General features: G+C 35.5%; 1 protein-coding gene across 4 annotated transcripts in view; it reads right to left on the bottom strand.

Moving 5' to 3' along the window:
* Positions 1-24,342, bottom strand: part of ROBO1 (roundabout guidance receptor 1) — a 409,245-nt gene that overhangs the window by 333,142 nt on the left and 51,761 nt on the right. For all 4 annotated transcript variants that reach the window (XM_047875011.1, XM_047875012.1, XM_047875009.1 and 1 more), the window contains exon 2: positions 3,764-4,090. In XM_047875011.1, the coding sequence (XP_047730967.1) occupies positions 3,764-4,090 (327 nt within the window). The remainder of the gene's footprint in view (positions 1-3,763; positions 4,091-24,342) is intronic.

The following is a 24,342-nucleotide window of genomic DNA, read 5'->3' as shown; positions in this document are numbered from 1 at the left end:
ATACAGCTTTTACTACATGGCAAGGATAGGAACCAAAAGTCTGGCCAATGCTTTTCACTGGGTCTAACCAGATTATAATTGGCTTGTAAATTAAGAAAATAAAAATAAATGATCCTATTAAATAATAAATGCAATCCTTTTGGGGCATTATGTAAATGTCAATAAATATTAAAAACACAAAAGACACAATTGTTATCTTTTCTTTACAGAAATGAAGATTTTAAATGGCATTCAATATCTTTTTTTTTTCAAAGTTTGAGAGATTGACAATTGTTAGGAACCAAGAAATCCAGTTGTTGTTACAGCTGTAAAACTTGGTTTAAAGGCAAACGAAACACAAAAAATGTTTTTAAAAGCATTACCAACAACTGTGCTGTGAAACCTGTGTTGCCCACAGACACTTTTGTTAATGCTATTACTTTGGGCTACAGGATCACTAAGAAATTAGATACAATCTTTGCCTCCCTGTGTCTTTGTCTTTCGGAAAAATAAGAATAGTTATTGAACTTCTGGTACCAAAACTAGGAAAATAAAAAAAAAAAGTAGTAATATTCTCCAAGAAAATATAAAACCAAAGTAAAACTGTACCTTACAGATTTAATCTACAAGCAATATGACCTATGGTTCCCCAGACCTCTCCTCCTCCAACCAACCCCCTACCCCTATACAACCTGGTTTATGTAACATACAAAAGCCTACCTTCCATTTTAGGATGCAAACATATTTTAGAATGGTGAATTAGCAGTAACCATCGCCTAAAATAAATAACTGAAATATATGTGAACTAAGTTACTACACATCTATTTGTAGTGCACTAAAGCCTGAGTTTACAAAATAAGTTTCCAAATTTTTTAAATACACAAAATCTATTTTAACTCAGAGCACTTAATTTTTCCCCATGTAACTTACGTAACCAAATAATACAATTTATCCAAATAAAAATATGCTTTTAATTAATGCAATTAAACAAGTATAAAAACTGTTGATAGCAAACACTACTCAAACTTTTTTCAGGGTTTAGAATAATTATTACCACTAATAAAAATCTTTGCTATCAAACTGTCTTTATTAATATCCAAATATATTTGCTAAATATACACTATCTATACATTCTGGCTTTATACATAAATGGATTGTTACTGAGTATGATCTTAAAGCACTGTTTAAAGTACTTTAAATTTTACTCAGTAAATTATAATATTCTTTTTTCTCTGGAGCTTGAAACATTTTGGTATATCACACTAAAATTTGTGACTTATGCATTCAGGGACTATGTATATGAATATTTTACTGGTAAAAGTTATATAATGATCTTATATCTGGTTTCACTTCCATGACGGTGTATTTGTTGACTAAGACTGGAAGAGTATTTCCCAGAATGGACTCACAAATTAATGGAACATCTTGCTTAGAAAAAAAGAATTTAACTGGAAACTAATAATGTCTTTTAAAATAGCTACACAAAAGCCAGATTAGAAAAACACAGCTCTCTAAACTCCAGTGCTTTAAGGGTATCTTGATCATCTGAAGTAAAACTAAAGGAGTTTTGAAAAAAAAAAAAAAAGATCTAAGGGCGGCTGGGTGACTCAGTTGGTTAAGTGTTGGAATTCAGCTCAGGTCACGCTCTCACGGTTCATGAGTTCGAGCCCTGAATTGTGCTCTGTGCTGACAGCTCAGACCCTGGATCCTGCTTCAGATTCTGTGTCTCCCTCTCTCTGCCCCTACCTGTTGACTTTCTCTCTCTCTCTCAAAAATAAATAAACATTAAAAACAATAATTTAAAAAAAAAGAAAGAAAGACAAGATCTAGAAGGTAAGCATTTAGACATTCTATTTAAGTGTAACCTTTTCTAAAAATTCTGGCAATAATCAGAATTTAAGTAGAGTAAGAAATAACACAGAAACACAAGATGATCTTTTATATATCTATTGGTATACACTTCATTTATAAGGAATTATAATTTCAGGGAATAAACAATGACTCTGTTTTTCCCTCCAGTCTTCAGTTTCTTAACTACCAAGAATAAGAGTTGGCCTAGGTCATCTACCTCATTTTTCAGGATTCTCTAAATTTGTTTTCAAATGTTAACTTAATTTTATCTCCACAGGGAATAAGCATTCTAAATATAAACGTGTCAAAAGTTAGAAAGGTATTAATATCATAACCTCAAAGATGACTTTATCAAAATATATACATCCTTGTATAAAAACATTTAAACTTCTTTTGCCTGTGCTACATTTAAAGTTGGGATAAAGAAAAAGAGAAAAAGAAAAAAAAAGAAAACAAAATAGCCTGCTACTATGATTACAACTTTTATACATCTCATTGATGTAGTTCTAAGATTTTCACTGGGAATCAAGGCAATAAGAGAACGTACATAAGTTTATGATGAAGTAAATGTGAACAGAGAAATATAAACTTGAGTTTCAAGTAAATGTTTTAAAAATGTGAATGGCTAGTGCTGACATAGTCTTCAATGGTTATTTGCATTTTTAGCTAATTAAATTTTATGCTCATATTAGACATCTTTGGCATTGTCTCCTTGTAAGTACTACATAGTTCTGAGTGTGATCAACTCATCTAAATTCTTGGGAGCTGATTCCACATTAATAACCTGATTAAGTTGTAAAATCTGTTTCAAAATTCTTTGTATAACTGTGTAATTATCTGTGGATCTATATATTCAAGTTCTAGTTGAATAATGGAGATAATGTCAGAGATTATGAAACTGATTATATAATTAAAATTCTGAACATAAATTATATCAAAACATCAATCATCTTGAAAAATATTATATATAAATTTACATATAGTTATGTATTCAGGTTCACCTGTAATTTTATGTAGTTAAAGTGAATTAGAGATCTAAATTTCATCTGTCTTTCCAGCCAATCCCTATGTAATTCATATATATATATGCATATATATGTGTATATATATTTATATGTGTGTGTGTATATACATGCATATATATATATATATATATATATATATATATACACACACACACGCATACACAGAATGATTCTTTCAAGGAAATGAAATCCTCTGCCTACCTCTTAAATGTTTATTGAAAATAAGAGAAGCCCAATTTGTATTCAAACATATTACACACTTAGACTCTAGATATATAACAACTTAATCATTAGTCAACAGATCCTTTTTGAGGTCATTGCAAATGAGCTACATTTGGTATTTATGCATATAAACTAAACCATTAACTACGTAAGGATGACATACACGGGTCTTCCTCCCACAGTGCACTACAACAGCCAAGATAATAAAGAATGAGGCACATACATACATTTCTCTAGCTATAGTTTACCAGAAGTATAATATATTTCTAAGAATTAGAAACAGTTTAAAACCTTATCTATACCACCAGTTGAAAGTATTTCTCCAAATGAAGACAAGTGAAAAATACCCCATGCTATTCTTTTTAGAGAAACATACGGATATTCAATATATTTAAAAGCAACAAAGGAGAAGAACTAAATCTATTTCAGTGAAAATGCTCAACAGAAAGCAGCTCCAAATTAAAAATAAAATGGTTCAACAACTATGGGCAAATCCCAATTTAGCTTGAATAACCAGTTACAATGAAAATTATGAAAAAATTAAATAGGTAGAGGATCGTATTCAAATAGAAAGCTAGAAATTTTCCTCAGGTAAAGCCTGGGATACAGATTTGACTTTTTATTACCATTCTCCAGGCAAATGATCCCAGTGTACCATTCCCGCTGTAAAAGCCCGTTTTACTTACTAGCCACCTCCAGCGATGCATTATGGCTCACAGCCTCTCCGAGGTAATTCCTTGCTACACAGACGTAGACCCCTTCATCAGGCCTGCTTTTTCGTCCATGTACTATACGTAAGAAAAATAAAGATCCACTTGGCAGCAACATTCGGTGTGATCGAGGGTCATCTTTGTCCGTCTCCACTCTCTCCCCCCCTTTGTACCATTCGATAGTGGGTGTGGGGCGGCCTTCAGCTTTACAGTTCAAAGTTGCAGGTTCTCCTTTTGACACAATTAGGTCCGAAGGGTGTTCAACAATGCGAGGTGGAAAATCTTCCTGACGAAGACGGGAGCCTGCAGAAGAAGTGATGAAATATCTTCATATTACCACTTGGAAGCAGTTACGGAACTTAGTTCAAAAGCCTAGGCTTGGGGCGCCTGGGTGGCTCAGTCGGTTGAGTGCCCGACTTCGGCTCAGGTCATGATCTCACAGTTCGTGAGTTCGAGCCCCATGTCAGGCTCTGAGCTGACAGCTCAGAGCCTGGGGCCTGCTTTGGATTCTGCGCCTCCCTCTCTCTCTGCCCCTTCCCCGCTCATGCTCTGTCTCTCTCTGTCTCTCAAAAATGAATAAACATTAAAAAAAAAATTATAAAAAAAATAAAAGCCTAGGCTTACTACTATGTAAACAAGGGATAATACTGACTACCCTGCCATCCCTATTTACTAATTAATCCTTCTGTTGTCCACCTTAAGCACATCTTCCAATTCTTGAATCCTGCTGGCCCTCCACTTAGAAAGTGCTCTTGCTTCAATTTTGCCTGGACAAATTCTGTCTGCTCTTCAAATCCCTTGACCACAAATGCTTTTAGAACCCATCATCCTGTCTGTACAGACCACATTCTGTGCCTGTTTTCTGCAGAGGAATGTGTGAGAGAATTGTAGAGCATTACAAATAATTGTATGGATTCTGAGAATCTCCTTTGTAACTAACATCAATCAACACTTTAAAAAACTATCCAGTACACTAGTGAAATTCATATTCAAATACATGATGAAACTGCTCTCTATATAGATTTTTATATCTTCCTAAATAATAAAAGTACACATGTGTGTACACTTTCCCAGAATTTGAATGAATTTCATTAGGTACCAATAATTATATGTTAATATTTAATATACTTCAAAGATGAAATGTTATATAACTGAGTTTAAATAATTAAATTTAACATAAAATGAAAAAGGACCCTGGGTGAGGGCCTACATTCTGTACCTTATGGATTACTTAATAAGTGAAGTCCTGAGTGTACATATCATTTAAGTATTTCCTGTGTCTGTACTTTATTTTTTCCCAGTGAGATTATAACTTTTGAAACAGGGATAAAGATTCATATTTTTTAATATTCCTACCATATTGCTGCCACGGAAAGATTTAATATGTAAATTTCTTAAAGATTTCTCACATGCAACAGCCCAAGGCTTAATTTAATTGAGCCCCAAACCTTGATCTTATCTAGTCATCCAATCTCAATGAATAATGCAAAGTAGAAACCAGGCTTCCTTGACACCTCCCTTTCTTTCCCCTATTTCTTAAATTAATCTATTCCTCTCCGTCTCCACAGCCAGCTACCAACCCAGATCAAACTACTATCAATTCCCACCAGGATTTAGGAAAGCTCTTAAATAGCTTCACTTCAGTGTAGCCAGATGAAGGCTTTGAAATGCAAATACAATCTGGGTTCTCCCCTACTTCAGGGGCTCTTAAAATAAACTCACTGCTCTTAAGATAAAGTCTTTAACAAGATCTACAAGAGTGTGCTCATTCCCCTATCTGGCTCTCCAGACTCTTCCTGTTCCACTTCTTTCTCTGCTTTTCTCCACCTTGTGTTACTTTACAAACACATTGTGATTTCTTCTGCCACAGGCCTGCACCTGCCGCAGGGTCTGTGTTGGAAATGATCTTACCCTAGTTAATATCCACTTTCCTTTCAAATCTCTGTCCTCCCTGATCTTACCACAAAAATTAAATGACCCTTTTATAAACCTAAAGACCACTATATAGTTAAGGTTGGTAAGAATGATCAGAATTACAATTTGAATTTTCTTGTTTGATGCTTTGAATACCATCTTTCCCATTAGTCTATAAGACCTATGGGTCTGATTTTGCTCATGGTTGCTTCTCTTATGCCTGGCAGAGTGCTGAGCATACCGTAGGTACTCAATAAATATGTGTTGAATAAATGAAAAAAAAATGAATGAAGGGCTGATGGAGAAGACCTATTTGAATGGAATGATCTGAGGCTTAATAATCATGTGTTCTGTGAAGAGACATTAAAGATTTTATTTTTTAAATTGTAACCATATCCATACTATTCAACCTTCGGTAGACTCTGCATGGACTGATGCACATCTCTAATTTGTAATTACTACAATTAACATTATTTTCTCAATGAAATGAACAAATGAATGATGAAATTAAAAGAGCATTTGCTTATATCAATCCTGAAATAACAAAAAGTATCATCTGAAATACTGAGTAATAGTTTTGCAATCTGAAATATTGAGAAACAGCTTTAGTTCAATGCATGGTATACGACATACCATAAATTCTTTAAATGAAACCGGGTTCTAAAGGAGGAAGAAATAAACCAGCAACATGGGGAAAAAATAACTTGGCAACTCCTATCCTCTCACAAAGGCTATACTGAAGTCAAATGAAATTTAAGTTAGATTTTAGATTACTCAATTGCAAATGCTAGAAAATTTCAGAAAGTAAAACATTATAATATATTACCAGCCTTGACTTTGACTGTAATTCTGAAGGGTGGATGCAAATGAGAATCAACTACTGGGGTAATATATATTTAATTAATAAAGCATATCTTTATTTTAAATTCTGAAAGTTCATTTCAGATAGGAAATAGAGATGCATAATTTGCTATGAAAAAACAAAGAGGGGACACTTAGAACTGCCTGAGCAAGGAAGAGAAGGCATCCTGACACATAAAATTTGAGATGAGTCTTGAAGAGTAAGTCAAGAATAAAAGAAAGGAGATGACTTCACCCAGAGGCACAGCTACAAAAAAATATGATACACTTGTGGGACCTTCAGGGAGTTTGTATGGCCTAAGTATAAAGTGCATGTCAGAGATTAGCAAGTACGTGCCTGAAGAAGTAGTCAGAAGCAATAATGTGGTGGGCTTTGTGTATCAAGCCAACGTTCTGGAATCTACCTGAAGGCAATAAAACATTTCATTTTAGGCACAGTCAAGTTTGTTTTTTTTTTCTATTTTTTTTTTAATTTTTTAACGTTTATTTATATTTGAGAGACAGAGAGAGACAGAGCATGAGCAGGGGAGTAGCAGAGAGAGAAGGAGACACAGAATCTGAAGCAGGCTCCAGGCTCTGAACCGTAAGCACAGAGCCCTATGTGAGGCTTGAACTCACAGACCACGAGATCATGACCCGAACCAAAGTCCAACGCTTAACCGACTGAGCCACCCGGGCGCCCCGAAGTTTGTTTTTAAAGAGCTCACTACTGGTAGTATGAAACTGGACTATAGCAGGCTAAATTAGGAGGTCATCGGTCAGGAAATTTTGTTCTCTTCAAACAACTAAATTCTGAAAACTTGGACTTTGACAGAGCAGAAAACAGAAGAAAGAATCTAGAGATAGTTACAAAATCAACAGCGCGTGATCATTGGCAATAAGGGATAAAACAGAATTGAACGATGCACAGGATGGAGAGGAAGCACAAGGTAGAGAGATTCCAAGTTTGTGATCAGAGCAGTGGGTGAAGGGCAATCCCAATGAAGGTGGGGAATAAAACAATGAAATCTGGTGAGAGGAAGGACAGAGGAGCCTGGAGTACTTCTTGAATATCCAAATGGAGATGACAAGGTGGCAAGTGAATATCCAAGTTGGACCTCAGAAAAGAATCTCAGCTTGAGCCATAGATGAGAGTCAATCTGGAGACTGAAACCATGGGAAAGAATAAAACTGTCTAGGGACAGTGTACTGAGGAATTAACAGCCAATTACAGAACCTGGAGATTACCCAGACTCCACTGAAGTACGGTGGAGCTCAAGACTCTCTGTGTCCGTAACCTGCAGTCCCGTATAGCTGGGCCACAGCTAGTGTGACTTCTGGGAATGGAGAACACAGGCCTCAGCTTTCCCCGGAATGTTAGCACGGCAGTTTTCAGTAAAAGAGTTTCAGCAATAAAATGGCTTCTGTATTACTAAAGGCTAAATTTTCAAAAATGTTCCTTGGAATCCACTTTCCCCAGATTGTTAATATGTATTGCTAAAAAAAAAAAAAAAAAAAAAAAGACCTGCAGCTCTCAGGGTCTTTAGTCTTGCTAAAGCACATTATGATGCGTACAAAGAAAGGTATTCATTCTATGCAGTACTTCTCAAAATTATTTGGCCGTTGAACCCTTCAGTTTTCTTTTTTCAGGATATCCTACTGAATTTTTTTCTAAGGAACACATTTCCAAAGAAAATATACTCTGTTAGCATATAATAATATGAAGAAAGAATGATTAGGGTTAGAAAAAAAAAGTTACTTAAATACAGAGTTGATACCTTTGAAGATCATAACAAAAAACATAGAAATCCCACATTCCTCATAATGTATAACTTTCAGAAAAGGAACTTTCCAATTCCCGAGTGATATTTATAATGAGTAACTGGTTAACCTCCACAATAAAAATTATAAATGGCCATCATTTCATCACCAGAAAAACTATAATAAATTATTCTTTATTATCAAGTCTAAGCAGAAAGGAAAGGAAAGAAAATGAAAACTAGCATTTATTATCCATCATCTCCTCCATCACATCTTTATGAGGTGGGCGTTGTATATCTGGTGTCCATATGGGGGAAGTGAGACTCTCAGCTGTCATTCAGCTGGAAGATGGCAGTGTTGGGATTCAATCTTAGTCAAACTCTAAACCCTTGCTCTTCCCAACTATTCCATAAATACTGCTAGGATTAATTAGCTAAAATCCACAGAGTAACATGTTTGGTCTGTTCTGGATTCCAACACCGGAAGTGTTCTTTTCGAACACTTATTTTTGAAAACGTGGATGATAAAAACAAGAAGTAGTCACACGTGGTGGCATCTGTTGTTCTCTCCCTATGCACACAGAGAACACCTAACTGTAAACCACATGATTGCATATTCCTTTTGCTCAGTAAAGATTTTGATGATGAACAAATGGAAGTATAAAGCTTTTCTTCTATTGCGTCATCTTCTCTAAATAGGAGGTTGAATTTTGGAGTAAATATCCTTATACTGTCAGTTGTTAATACCTCAGTTCCTACACAACTCTTTGCACAATGAAAATTCAGTATCACTGGGGCATCCGGCTGGCTCAGGTGGTGGAGCATACAACTCTTGATCTCCGGGTTGTGAGTTCAAGCCCCACTCTGGGTGTAGAGGTTACGTTAAAAAAAACAAAGATCTTTAAAAAATTCATATTACTGGTTCTCTAATTTTTCCTACCACCATACTTTCAGGGAATAAGCCTCTCACCTTCTATCAATAATTGACTCATTTTCTTAAAGGGAAACTTTGAGAGAGTTATGCCAAGGTCAAATACAGAAGTCTACATGTAACTCTCAGAAGAACGTAGGTTAGTCTTCCTCCCTAGAAGAGGTGTTCACCTCCACTGTGTCACAAAGCCTCTCTCTCTAATATTCTTGATTCATTATTCATAAAAAGACTTCTCTCTTCCATCATAAACTCTGAGTTCCTGTAAGCCACCTGACAACCACCACTCTAGTTAACGTTAATTTGTTGTTATTTTGGTTTGTTTGTTTTATGTTATAAGATATAAGGTTTCTATTACACTCAGTAAAACCAACTTCCTATTTTCAGCCAAACTTTTCACAGGAAACCGTCTCTCATAGAAGAGAAGGTAAAAGAAGAAAGGGACTGGCCGAGTGAGGCTTTAACAAGGAACAAAGATGATAATGTCAGCTGCCCTCAGCAAGAATCCTGGTAGAACCTTGGGAATAGAACACAGTTGACTTTAGGCAAGGCCAACATCGGAGAAAAGGGCGAGGCAGAATTCCTTCAACAACTGCCCAGTTGGAAGATAAAATATAAACACGAGTGACTGAAATATCTAAATATTTACACAACCGCAGCTGGAAAAAGATAGACACATTAGTGCTAAGTATTTCAAGGAAATATATCAAAGTCACATGAGATTTATGATGAGGAAACCAAACTCCTACTTGGATGTAAACCGTTCCCCCCTTTAAAACATTACTTCTATAGGAACCTCAAGCAAGAAACTATTTAAAAGACAGATCTTGGTAATATTCTGTTGAGATATGCAAAACACACACATATGTAATTTTATTCTTTTTTCATATATATGTTTCTACTCTTTTTTCCTAGCATGGCAATAACATTCGTCTCAGGGTTTTGTTTATGTTTTCAAGTCTGTTTCTTCTTAGTAGATTGAATGAAACAGTATTTATTTTATTAACACAGTCTTATTTTGATCTGAATTTCTCTTTCATATTCTTCGGTAGGTTAAAACTAGAAACCATTAAATGATTAAAATATCCACTTGTATCATATATCCTATGAAAACATCTTACAGCACAGAAATGCTTGTAAAATTACTAAAAGCACAAGAGTAACAAGTTCAGTAATTCGCTGACAGATGCACAATGAATATTAACAGACAATTGGTGACATCTGTCCTAGGTGGGGGTGGGGGATTTAGATCTGCCTTGACAACAAACCTGTATTTGTAAAAGAACACCTATATTCTTAAAAGAGCCTTTGCCTCTTAACCTTTTTGTTCAAGCTCCATTTACATTTTAAGGAGCATACAGCCTCCAATTATTAACATAAATCTTATCGTGGGCACCAATCCTGTAATTTTCCTGTCAGAATTTCATCCTACAAGGAGATATTTGTTAAAAATAAGAAGACAGCATCCATTAATTACTCACTGTGTAGCGAGTAGACTACTGACTCATACACATTTCCCAAATACTCACTCATCATTGGAATAAATATAAAAACAGACCATATCACGGAAAAAAAAACCCAAAAAACAAAAAACATAGTTTCGCCTGGAACTATATGGAGGAAAGAAACACAAGGGAAACAGAATGCACTAAAACAACTACATGATTAATGAATCATGCATTTTCTTTAGGTACTTTGTTTCATATTAATTTCCTATGATTGTAATTCTCCCTAAATAATCCCCCAAATCAGCTGAGTGTCATTGATAGTATCTGTTATCACCTAAAATGATTACCAAAATTGCCCAAAATGGAATTCTAGAAGTGAATCCCTGGTGTTTTTGTAATATTCCTACAGAATCTAATATTATATGGCTCTGTCCCAAGAGAAATGAAAAAGACTGACAGTAGAATAAGTTAAATTAAAAAAAAAAACAATATCGTTTGCTCTCCCCCCTGCTCCAATTTTTAATAATATGGAGTGTAAGTAGAATAAACTTTTCTGTCAGGGGACCCAAATACAGCAGAAGCTACTAAGGCATTAGCTGCAGAAATGACCTCAACTCACTCAAATCAGGCAGGATTTTTCCCTGAGCTGTCACTAAATGGATTGTAGGGTTGAAGTCAGTTAGCTGGGTTCATGCTTCCTATTCACCCTTGTAGTAAAATTTCCAATTAATATACAAACAGGAGAATTCTACCTTCTTCAAATAAAAATATTTGCATATGCTAAAGTCTAAATTTTCTCACCTATTCATTAGTTTACCTATATATTAAGCATATATTGTATTAGGAATTGCTCTAAGCATTGGCAACACAAAGAAATATGAGATATAATCCTTGACCTTGGGATGCCCTGGTGGCTCAGTCATTTGAGCCTCCGACTTCAGCTCAGGTCATAATTTCATGGTCTCTCAATTGTATCTCCACCCTGGCTCTGAGCTGAGGGTGCAGAGTCCCTCTCTCCCCTTCTTGCTCTCTGCCCCTCCCCCACTTGTGTGTGTGCGCACGCGCTCTCTCTCTCTCTCTCTCTCTCAAAATAAATAAACTTAAAATATATATATATATGTGTATATATATATATATGTGTATATACATATATATATGTGTGTATATATATATATATACACATATATATATATATATATACATATATGTATATATATATATTGACCTTAACAGCCTGAAATTCACCAGGAAGAAATAGCTTAGGTGAGGGGAAAACAAAAACAAAAAAACGAAAAAATAAACTAATGTAGCACTTGTGGGGAAAGTTTCTTCAATCTAGAGAATGGACTCAGAGCCTGGATTCAAACCCAAACTCTTTTACTTCTTAGCTGTGTAAACTCAGATAAATTGCTTAACCTCTCTGAATGTTAGTCTCTTCATCTGTAAAATGAGTATAAAAATATCTCTATTTTATAGGGTAGCATAACCCCTAATGCCTTAAATATTAATTGACCCTTGATTGTGACCATTAATGTAGTATTAGAAATTGGCATAAACACCAATGTTTACTTTTATGATTCTCCTCTTCATCCTCTCCTGGATAAATTAGGATTTCTACTATTTTATACAGAAATCAGTTACTTTTTTTTTTTTTTCTAAATTTGTAAGAAAAGTTACAAACTAAGCAAGTCTCTAGTTTGGGTTGAGAACTCAACTCAAGATTCTTTCTCATTTACACATTTCTTGGCAAGATCTGGCACAATTCCAGCAAAACATCTATCAAAAGAGACGAAAAACAAAACTAGAGCATTTAGCCCACCCAACTTATTGCTCAACTAACAATCATCAGAATTCGAGTCTGTCTAAAGCTGCCTATAATAACGTGTCCATGTTCCTTATGGAAAATACCCCATACAGATCCACTGAGATCATGACCTGAGCCAAAGTCAAAAGCTTAACCGACTGAGTCACCCAGGTGCCCCAAGAAAACTTTTTATAGATATACGAGGTATCAAAATTCACAAATAAACCTTTATTTACTAATACCTACCATAATGAACCAAAATAGGCCTAAAAATATAATAGCTTATTTCAGCTGTTAGAACCATCTTTTCACAGACAAGAAATTCTGAACAATATTTTAAACTGTGAAAAACAGTATTTGGGTGGTCCTGTGAATGTTTTTTATTGCTGGGAAACATAGTTCATCATAATATTAGACTTTCAACATATTAGGACCGATTACACAAATTGTAATCATTAATCTACATTTCACATTTTTATATATAATATAGAAATTGCAGATGGTTATAAATTTAAGCCAACTATAACCTCAATATAAAGAACACAAGCGGACTTTCTTATTGAAATTACAACTCAAAAATACTCATACTGTATGAAAGAAACCTTGCTTACCAAACTTCCTCTGTCCTGAATTTAAATTTCCATGGGAAAAATTTCTATCCTGAAATTCACTTGATTTTTGTGTTTAAGACCATATTTTTAAGTCACAAACTGAAAGTATGTAGGGGTGCCTGGGTGGCTCAGCCAGTTAAGCATCAGACTCTTGATTTCGGCTCAGGTCATGATCTCAGGGTCATGAGATCAAGCCCTATGTTGGGCTCCATGCTGACTATAGAGCCTGCTTGGGATTCTCTCTCTCTCTCTCTCTCTCTCTCTCTCTCTCTCTCTCTCCCTGCTCCCTCACTCTCTCAAAATAAATAAATTTTTTTAAAGAACATTCTATGTGACTAGGGTTATGATTTACATATATTTAAAAAAGTACGTAAAAACAAATAGGGATGTAATACGATCAACCATATGAAGTTTTTCTAAGTTATTATGTAAAGTAGTACTTATCCATGCCATCTCTAATGACTTGCATTAGACATTTATAGAATCTGTACATTATAGATATTAATTTACTGACTCAATAACCTAAAATCAATTAAAGTACTAAAAATAAGGCTTGCAACTTTACTTCTTAAATTAGGTAGTCATATTTAAGTTATATTTTGAGAACCCTTGAATCTAGGTGAATTAATGTTGTCAAAATGGAGTATACAATTGTAATTTTATGGATAATTACCTAAAGAGAATTACACTTTAGGAAAACAAATACTTAAAACAGCCTTTTAAAGGATTACTGCGAAATCCCTATAGGAATGCAGTCAACTTCACTTATTTTTAAAGTCAGTCAGTACTTCTGACATGTACAAGAATTTCTAAAGAAATTTATTTACGCATTAGCAAACTGTCATTTTCACCTCCCCTGTATCTACCTTATTTCTCTCTCATTATACCTTGAATTTAGATCTTATATATTCTACAGAGCACCCCAATAATAGACACTGAGAGACTGATTCTCTCACTTGACATACAAAATCTGGGGACTTAGAGTGTATTCCAGATGTTAACTTAAAATATACTCCCTAATCTTCATTCTCTAACAGAATAAGTAAATAACTCATGAGTCGAAAACAAAGCTATTGTGTGGTTGATCTAATGGAAAAAGTACCTTACATGAAATATCAACATATACAACTTTTGATACAAAAAGAAATCTCCCAAAAAAATCTCCTAACTCTAAAACCATCTTTTTTTTTTTTTCTCTCTCTCTCTCTCTCTGATTTCAGATCTGTTGTTCTGTTTCTTTTCTTCTGAAAGTAAGTTTGGCTTTTTTTCTTTCCTTTTCCTTTTGGAATAGGGTCACTTTTTTCTAAGGTATTTTTTTTTTCTTTAATTTTTATGATGTGTATATGCATTTATCATTCTGTATGTTAATACACCTTTTTAAAAGATGTTTATTTATTTACTTATTTATTTTTAAACATTTTAAAGTTTATTGAGAGAAAGAGAAAGCAAATATTGTCCTTCTAAAATACTACTTCAAAATTATAATTATTTAAGGTATAAAACTGGAAAATGAGTTAAATATCTGATTTTTCTTTCATGTCATATTCTTAGTCATATCATTTGTGCCTTCAGTTTGGTTCACAGTGATCAAAACTTCCTGAAATACTGATGTCTAGTGAAATGCCCTATTTTTATTTTGGATTATATTCCTTAAGGGATTTTAAACTAAAACATATCTTTAAACATTTGTTAATTCTGTTCAAAGAAAAGCATCAATTTTTTTTTTTAATTTTTAATGTTTACTTATTTTTGAGACAGAGAGAGAGAGAGAGAGAGAGAGAGAGAGAGAGAGAGAGACACAAAGCGTGAGCAAGGGAAGGGCAGAGAGAGAAGGAGACACAGAATCCAAAGCAGGCTCCAGGCTCTGAACAGTCAGCACAGAGCCCAGCACGGGGCTCAAACTCACAAACTGTGAGATCATGGCCTGAGCTGGAGTCAGACACTTAACTGACTGAGCCACCCAGGCGCTCCAGAAAAGCTTCAAATTTTAATTCTTATTTACCCATTAGCCCAACAACTTAATGTTTAAACATATAATTTACAAGCATAGATAATTCTAAAAATTGATTTATTAGATAATCAGATATATAGCATCATTTTAGGACCAAGTCCCAAGAACTTTCTAATAGATATCCTCAGTGTGAAAACAGTAATCTCTTTCTCTGAACACAACTTCCCAGGAAAAGTATATGGAAAAATCCATGTATTTTTAGTTTATTGATGAAGACAAAATTAGTAAGGTGAAATTAGCTCATTCATTTTAAATACAGAAATCCTCTTAGGTTGACCAACTCAACCCAGTTTAACCGTGACCTTCTCAAATTTAGTAATAAAAATCTCCTTCAATCATTTCCAGGGGCCATTGGACACCCCCTCTCCTTAAAAAGTCAGATTAAATAAGATTAAAAAAACAACAACATCCTATCACAAATATCCATCATGGTAACTGGTACCAAAATTACTGATCAAATGAAATAAAAAGTATATTCAAATTGTCCTAAGATACAATTTTTTAAGACATTTCTGTCCTAAGACAGAAAATGTATTACATCTTATGTAAACATCATGGACAGAAAAAGAAGAGTCAGCTCTTGGTCAACTTATTAGACAAATAAGAAAAATGTTGGCTGTGAGACAAAGTGAATGAAGGAAATAAACTGCCACATTATTGTCAGATTTGATGCTTTTTAATAAAAAAATGTAACAGTCTACCCAATGTGGAAATACAGACAGAAATCCAATGCAAAGAGGAAACCTATAGTAATTTCTCTACTTGTTTGCTTTCTTTACCTGGTTTAATTCTAAAACCATGAGAATGATGACTGGTAAATGGCAGAGGTCCAGAAGAAAATCATCCAAAATGATACACAGAAGTAAAATTATTTCAATTCCACAAGTGCTTATTGAGCAATTACTCTGTACTTGGCTCTACAGTTTGTATATGGAAGCCAAGAACTAACAGCACATACAGAGATTTTAAGAACAAAGAGAAAGAGGCACATGGCAGACTCAGTTGGTGGAATGTGGGACTCTTGATCCCAGGGTTGTGAGTTCGAGTCCCATGTTGGGTACAGAGTTTACTTAAAAATAAAATCTCTAAAAAATAATTAAAAAATGTATGTATATATATATATACATATATATATATGTATATATATATACACACACACAAAGAAAGAATATATATATGTATATATATATATACACACACACACATATATAGATACACACACACACACACACACGCATATATAAGGAACAACATGAAATCAGTCACCAAACTGTATTACAGATGTGCTACAAGTCTTATAAATTCATCCATGTGATCAACTAGTGATACATAACATCTAAAGACCTCCCAAGGGTACCATGTAAAGCAACAGATTTGTGTCAATATACTAGTTGATGTTTAATACACAGAAAACACAGCGTTTCAATAAAGGTAAAGTTATAGGTGATCTTGTTACCCATGGACTTGAAGTGATTATGATGTATCAATGTAAGTTCGTCGGTTGTAACAAATGTACTACTCTGGTGGAAAATGTATTTGTGGAGGCAGGGAGTATATGGGACATCTCTAACTCTGCACCTTCCCTTCAATCTGGCTGTGAACTCAAAACTGTTCATATATATGTATACACACACACACACACACACACACACACACACACACACACACACCAAAGCCTTAAACCTAAACATGAGTGTTATGTTCTTGAAAAGAAATATCTGCAAATATAAATACATATATATACACACATATCTATATACACATCTATATAGAGATATGCACATAAAAATTTTAAATGATTACTTTGACTTGTATGAATGAAATGAGATTATAAAAGGAGAGAAGTAGAGGAATAAACAATAATAAAGAAAATACTCAAGGAATCAGGTATTTTTACTGACTTTTCCCTTCATAAACTTTTCTCTTGGCAAAGTGTAAGCAGACTATTATTTCTAATGTTTTGTTTTTGCTTCACTGTAACCATTGCAACAGGCTGTATGTTCACATGCAGAGCTGAAGGGGAGCTTCTGCCAGCTTCTAGAGTTTTCATTTCACTTCATAATAGCTTTAATCCATAACACACAAAACACCATCTTGACTGCAAGCCCCTTCTTTGAGTTCTTACCATTCTACACATACAAAGCCATACTTTTGTGGTCTTGGAGATTAAAGATGTTGATCTCTCTTTGCAAACCTAACACCCAAGAAAATGCAAAAATCCTACAGAACTACAAGAGTCGTGGATTTTGCACATGAAAAAGTTTTTTAAAAGAAAAAGATGAATCGAAATGTTTATGGAGCATGGGATGCATAGGAGATGGTTCAAAGTGACACTGCCACCTTATATAACTTCCAGAATCCTTACACGGTTTGACTTGCTTCTATATGGTTAGTTAGTTATGCTGGTGTGTTTATTAGAAAAAAAAAAACATAATACTTTCTCAAAAAGTCTCAGAAGGACACAACTAATATTTTCATAATTATCTCATTAATCTTGAATGTCAGAAGAGAATAGCTAAGACATATTCATATTCCAACCATTAGCTGTATTAAAATGGAATCAAAAATGTTCCTACGTGGGTCCTATTAGGATCCATAATTTATAGATGAGGAACCTGAGGCACAAAAATTAAGTAGTTAGCCCAAAACTTAACAGGTACTAACCGATAAACATTCAGATCCATGGGAGTAGGGATCCTACTCCCTAATTTGGACATGTGACCAGTAAACTATGCGATCAGTATACTATGTATAAAACAGTACAACTGTTTAAGAATTTACCTTGTATAAGAATAAACATCATAAACCCAAAGGTTTTGTTTTGTTCTGTTTCGTTTAACTCTCAAATTCATATAAGAAAAACTAGAAAAAGGAAACACTTTGGTTCCAAATGGAAGTTGGGAGAAGAGAATGGAGTGGATTCATATCAGAATATTCTGGCTTTTCTCCTAAGCCCATAAATTTCTACCTTACCAACCTCAGTTACTGGGTCAGTTTCTCCATCCATAAAATGAGATTAATATACCATGTTAAAGCTAGAATAAGAACAGATAAATCTGTCAAGCCTCACACCTTACAAACAAAGAAAAACTAGTCAACAGATCGAAAATATTTGATTAAGGTTGACAGTAAATAAAACATTCCTGGTAGCCAGAAACAGGAACCCTGTTCTTCTGAATCCTACAAACATGAGGTTAGGAGTGAAACCTTTTGTAAAAAAAGACTAACGAAGAGGTATTCTTTGCCTGTTCAGGATGTGCTTCTAAGTGTCTGTGAATTCTTGGAAATAGATGCAAATTTCTGTGGCCATGCCCAGAGATATAAAATTGACACAGTTTTAGAAGAGGTTCTAATTTTCATAAGAAGTATAAGCATAATTACTTTTTCTTGATGAATAAAGAAAAGCTCAGAGGGGGTAAATCGCTCCTAAATGATTTATAGAGATATTTGCACATATATCATCATATTTGCACAATGTCATATCATACTGCACAATACCTCCCAAAAATTCATAAAGAGCTGAGACTCAAACTCTAAGATACAGACTCCAGAGCCTGCACGCCCTACATGGTGTTGGCCATGAAGCACTGCCTGCTTCCCTGACTTCTTATTTTAAACCTCTTTTCATACCTACTTTCCCCTGGATGCTGGACTCCGCACAGGCTGAGTGGAGTAACCTGTTATAATTATTCCCCTGATGAAGCAGGAAGTTCAAGTTATTTTCTGTGGAGAAGTACTTTAGCAGACATTAATACTAGGGAATAACAATAGCTGGCAGTTAAGTACTGAGCACTTAGTATGTTCCAGGCATTTATTAGAATGGTGAACATGTGATCTCCTTGTACTTTAGCTATATAATTACTTTGCAACGCTGGTGAAGTAACTCTGTCTTACAAAACCTTAAGATCTGGGAGTTTAGGCCCTAGAAAGATTAGTGTTTACAAGTGGGGAGGGCCCTACCTATGTTGAAGAGCTCAGACTCCAACAATCACACAATGAAGTACCAAGAGCAAAATACATAGAGTAAATGCCAAAGAAGAAACAAGAGCTGAAAGTTAGGTAAAGCAAACTGCTTTCTCAGAGAAGATGGGGTTTTGGTTCGATACGGGGGGCTGGATGCGATTTGGGTTGGTCAGAAGTTCTTTGCTCCTTAAAAGACTTGAAGTCTGGGGTTTATGAATATATTTGCATTTTTGTAGAGAGTAGATCCATCCACAGAAAAGACCATCATATTCTTGAAGAGGGGCACTAACATTTTTTTTAAATAGACAACAGAATAATGGGTGTATCTATTTCTTAGTGTTGTCATAACAAGTATCACAATCAGGGTGGCTTAAAAAACCCAGAAATTTATTGTCTCGCGGGTCTGGAGGCTAGAAGTCCAAGATTAGAGTGGCAGCAGGGATGGCTCCTGAGGGTTGTGAGGGAGGATCGCTCCATGCCTTCTTCCTACATTCTAGGAGTTTACTGGAAGCTCCTTGGTTTCCACTGCATCACCCACCCCAAACTGTCTTCATCTTCACATGGCAGTGTCCCTGTGTCTCTGCTTCTATGTCCCAATTTTCCCGTCCTTAATTTTTTTTATATTTATTTATTTTTGAGAGACAGAGAGAAACAGAGCACAAGCAGGGGAGGGGCAGAGAGAGGAGACACAGAATCCAAAGCAGCCTCCAGGCTCTGAGCTGTCAGCACAGAGCCCAATGCAGAGCTCGAACTCACAAGCCTTGAGATCATGTCCTGAGCCAAAGTCGGACATTTAACTGACTGAGCCACCCAGGTACCCCCCACCCCCAATTTCCCTGTTCTATAAAGACACAGTCATATTGCAGTAAGGCCCACCCTAGTGACTTCACCTTAACTTGCTCATCTCCAACGACTCTATTTCCAAACAATCTCCACATTCACAGATATTGGAGTTAAACGTTATCAACTCGTCATGGGACACAATTCAACCCGTAAGCAAGCGATAAGCACAGATGAGTAGGAAGGATGCTTCCAAATGGGGTAAACAAGGAAGGAACAGAATAATGTGATACGAAGAAGCCCAGAATGATTTGTACGAAAGGTTCAGTCCAAGGCTAATAGAAACTAGGAGTTGAAAAGCTATCTGTAGCCAAACTATTAAGATCTAAAAATGTTCAAAAAAGGCTTTTGGATTCTAGCCTATTAGCAACAAAGAAGTTCTTAAAAGATTTTGGGAAGTAAAATACCATGATGGAAATGTTGTTGAAGAGCATTAAACTCACAGGGCTGGGCGGGATGTGGAGTAGAGAGGAGAGCCCCAGCACCTGTTAAGATAATCACCCCCACAGCTTAGATGTGAGGCAACGAAGGTGATGGGAATGAAATAAATGAAAAACCCAAGAAGCATTCTGAAGGAAGAATTCACACAACTCGGTCCAACAGCTCTGAGTTTCAGGATCTAAGAGACAAGAAGAAAGCTAGCTTAGGGCTGTTTTCATTTTAAACTTGTGTTTGACTTTAAGAAACCAACACTGTAAATTTCATTTTCTTCATACATTGAGTATGACATAACTCTAAGACTTTAAAAAGCAACTTGAAGCTCAACAGATGATATTTTAAAAAGAGCGCAGAGCAGGGTTTCTTTCCATCCCATTCCCAGAACGTTTTATTTCAAGAACTATAGTTTCAAGTTATAATTTATAGTTACACTGTGTATCTCCTAAGATAACTATACTTGATAATTTATAAATTATAGTCAATGTGTTCAGGAAAATGCTAGCTAAAAGGTATATTTAAGATTTAATGCTAAACTGCATGTACATTTTGTACAGAAATGCTTTTGATGACACACAAAACATGCTGATGTAATATAGCAACATAAGGACAAATCCTGAAGGCTGTTGAGACCACAGCTTTACGTTTGCAGATCACCTTTAAACCTGTTTTATAATGTGACGAAATATTGAGGGCACTCCTACTTCTTTGAGCACAGTAAGAAATGTTTTTGGGAGCAAGTTTTTTGGTGGGAAAATCCCATGTACATAAAAAGAGTCTTGAGATGATTACATTCCAAGTACAAGCTGAAACCATTTAGGTAATTTATCTTCTGTAAGCATGTTTATTCCTTTCAAAGAGAGAAAAAAAAACATACAATAGTTGTTATTTAATTAGAAGTACTTTTTAATAGGGCAGCTCCTTTTGTAAAGAAAATGTCTGCTCCTACTTAAAGAAAGTTTCATAGGGACAACTTTAAAACATAATTCTCAACATTATAAAAACTACAATGGGGCCAGATTTCCTTATTCTTACATTCTTTTTTTTTTTAATGTTTATTTTTGAGAGAGAGACAGAGTGCGAATGAGGGAGGGGCAGAGAGAGAGCGAGAGAAAGACTCGTAGCAGGCTCCAGGCTCTGAGCTATCAGCACAGAGCCCAATGTGGGGCTCGAACTCACGACCCATGAGTTCATGACCTGAGCGAAGTTGAATGTTTAACCGACTGAGCCACCAAGGCACCCCTCATTATTCTTACATTCCAATCCAGTGCTGTCCAAGAGAACTTTCTGCAATAATGATTAAAATGTTCTATCATGTGCTCCCTCTGATAAAGTACTCACAGCCACATGAGGTGTTGGGGCACTTGAACTCACCTTTTGTTTCATTTTATTTCAGTTAATTTCATTTAAATAGTCACACATAATTGGTTGCTACTATGGGAGAGGACACAGTTCTAATCTGCTGTTAAGTGAGAATAAATACAAAAGGCAAAGATGGAAACCTACACCTGCAGCTCTTAAACACCCGTATCCATCACAGTGAAAGTCATCAATTATATCCAATGGGCCTTAACTGCTGAGGAGCACCCCAGTGAACTAGAGAAGAGGGGTCTCGTTAATAATTTAGATGTCAGGGTCCCCCACTCCTGATCTACCGAATTAAGTCTTTACCTTTTTTTCTTTTACATTTTTTTAAATGTTTATTTATTTTTGAGAGAGAGCAAGCAGGGGAGGGGCAGAGAAAGAGGGAGACAGAATCGGAAGCAGGCTCCAGGCTCTGAGCTGTCAGCACAGAGCTCAACGTGGGGCTCAAACCCACAAACCACAGGATCATGACCTGAGCTGAAGTCAGATGTTCAACCAACTGAGCCACCCAGGCGCCCTATACTGAGTTAAGTCTTTAAAAAAATCTATTTTTTTAAGTTTATTTATTTATTTTGATTGAGACAGAGACAGTACAGTGGGGGAGGGGCAAAGAAAGAGGGAGAGAGAATCCCAAGCAGGCTCTGCACTGTCAGCACAGAGCCCTACCTGGGGCTCAAACTCAGGAACCTTGAGATAACCTGAACCAAAATCAAGAGTCCGACCCTTAACTGACTGAGCCAACCAGGTGCCAGAAAAAAATCTATTTTTAACAAGCATCAGAAGTAATTCTGATGCAAATTATGGTTTGAGAACACCTGATCTATTTCTGCTTTCATTACAAAGTTGAGTCGTTGTGTTTCTCCAGCAGAAAATAAGAATTTGTACAGTGTAACTATTGAGTCCTAATATTAAAACATATTGTTTTGATTTAAATAATCTTGAACCAACATTTTTTTCTAAGAGCTCCATCTCTTTAGAAGCAACTAGAGAATGAATTGTTTTCACATTCTAAAACACCACTAAGTATCAATTAATTTCCCTGGATAAATGCTACACTTCATCACATCTGGTTTCTCCATAGATCCCGATGTAAATGAATCATCTGCCTAGGTTATTACACACAACTCGCTTTTTATTCTACATCTTTAAATCCACACCCCGATGCTTGTTATGTAAATTATGCAATGCCATTCTCTGCTTATCAATGTCCTCATCTGTAAAATGAAATAAAACGAATGAAAACGCCTACTCACGGGATTGTCCTCAAGGCCAAATGTGAATTGCCTAGTAGAGTATCTGGCACATAAGCAACTAAGGTTAGGTATCCAGGTTTCTTCCTCTTCCCAATGACTGCTTTTCATTTATCCTTTTAATCCACTTCTCTGTCAATACTGTTCATAGTTGCCAGAAACCACTTAACCCCTATTTGCAGTTTTAGGACCACAAAGAGCCCTTGACCACTGCCTCCAGTAGGCAGGGGAAATCTAAGGACATGTGACGCTTTGTCAAGTCAGCTTTGTATGGCTCTTCTGCTATGACCTGGTCACCCTTGTCTACCTCCCACTCCAACCCATCCTCAAAGCTGGCTACGGTTTTATTATGCTAAGCCAAACCCACTTCCAATAACTAAAACCTTGCTTCCCTCCTCATGACTTGGTTTTGCCTTACACCTAACCTTCCCTCTTTGCACCCCCTTCCGAAAGAGAAAGAAAGCTAGAGAATAAAACCCTCCCTCAGTTAAACAGGACTTGGAAATTGAGTGTTCTTGATCTGAAGACAACATTTGACACATCTTATTTAGAAGCAAACAATCAATGATAACCCTTTTTCTTTGTTATTTTTTAGTGGTGTTCATAGCTCTAGGGTTGGTCCGTGTTTTTACTTTATTTTCATTTTATTATTTTTTTTTTTTTTTAAATTTTTTTTTTCAACGTTTATTTATTTTTGGGACAGAGAGAGACAGAGCATGAGCAGGGGAGGGGCAGAGAGAGAGGGAGACACAGAATCCGAAGCAGGCTCCAGGCTCTGAGCTGTCAGCACAGAGCCCAGTGCAGGGCTTGAACCCACAAACTGCGAGATCATGACCTGAGCCGAAGTCAGATGCATAACTGACTAAGCCACCTAGACACCCCCATACAAAATTCTTCTGAGGTTTACCTGCTATGTCTTCCAAAGATGGACATATCACACACTTGCAAATCATTCTAAGAAAAGCAACTAAATAAACTCTCTTATTTAAGTCTAAGAAACTTAGGGTGGAGGGAAATCAATATATCTATGAAATGCAGTTTACTTTTACAGTTCCATTAGAAAAATATCAATGAATTTCTAAAAATTTTACTTGTTATCTCATTTGGAAGGCCATGAGATTTAATATGATGACAAGCCACTTTGATATGACAATTTTATAAGGACTTCAAAGAAAATTAGCAACTTAGGTGGAAGTCTCAGGAGTCATAAAATGGAAAGCTTGATGCTTCATGGTAATTGCAGAAATGCAATTTTTAATAAAATACTGATTTTTTAAATGACAAAGTAACTCTTTGACCTTTAAAAAATAATTTAGTAAAAAGAAAGTAAAGAATCAAGTTTGGCTAAATTGCAATTTTATTTCTTTTCTTATTAGCTGTTTCTAG

The sequence above is a fragment of the Prionailurus viverrinus genome, chromosome C2, assembly GCF_022837055.1.
Source record: "Prionailurus viverrinus isolate Anna chromosome C2, UM_Priviv_1.0, whole genome shotgun sequence".
NCBI classification, from domain to species: domain Eukaryota; kingdom Metazoa; phylum Chordata; class Mammalia; order Carnivora; family Felidae; genus Prionailurus; species Prionailurus viverrinus.
The sequence above is the reverse complement of the archived record's forward strand: the minus strand, read 5'-3'. Positions and strand labels throughout refer to the sequence as shown.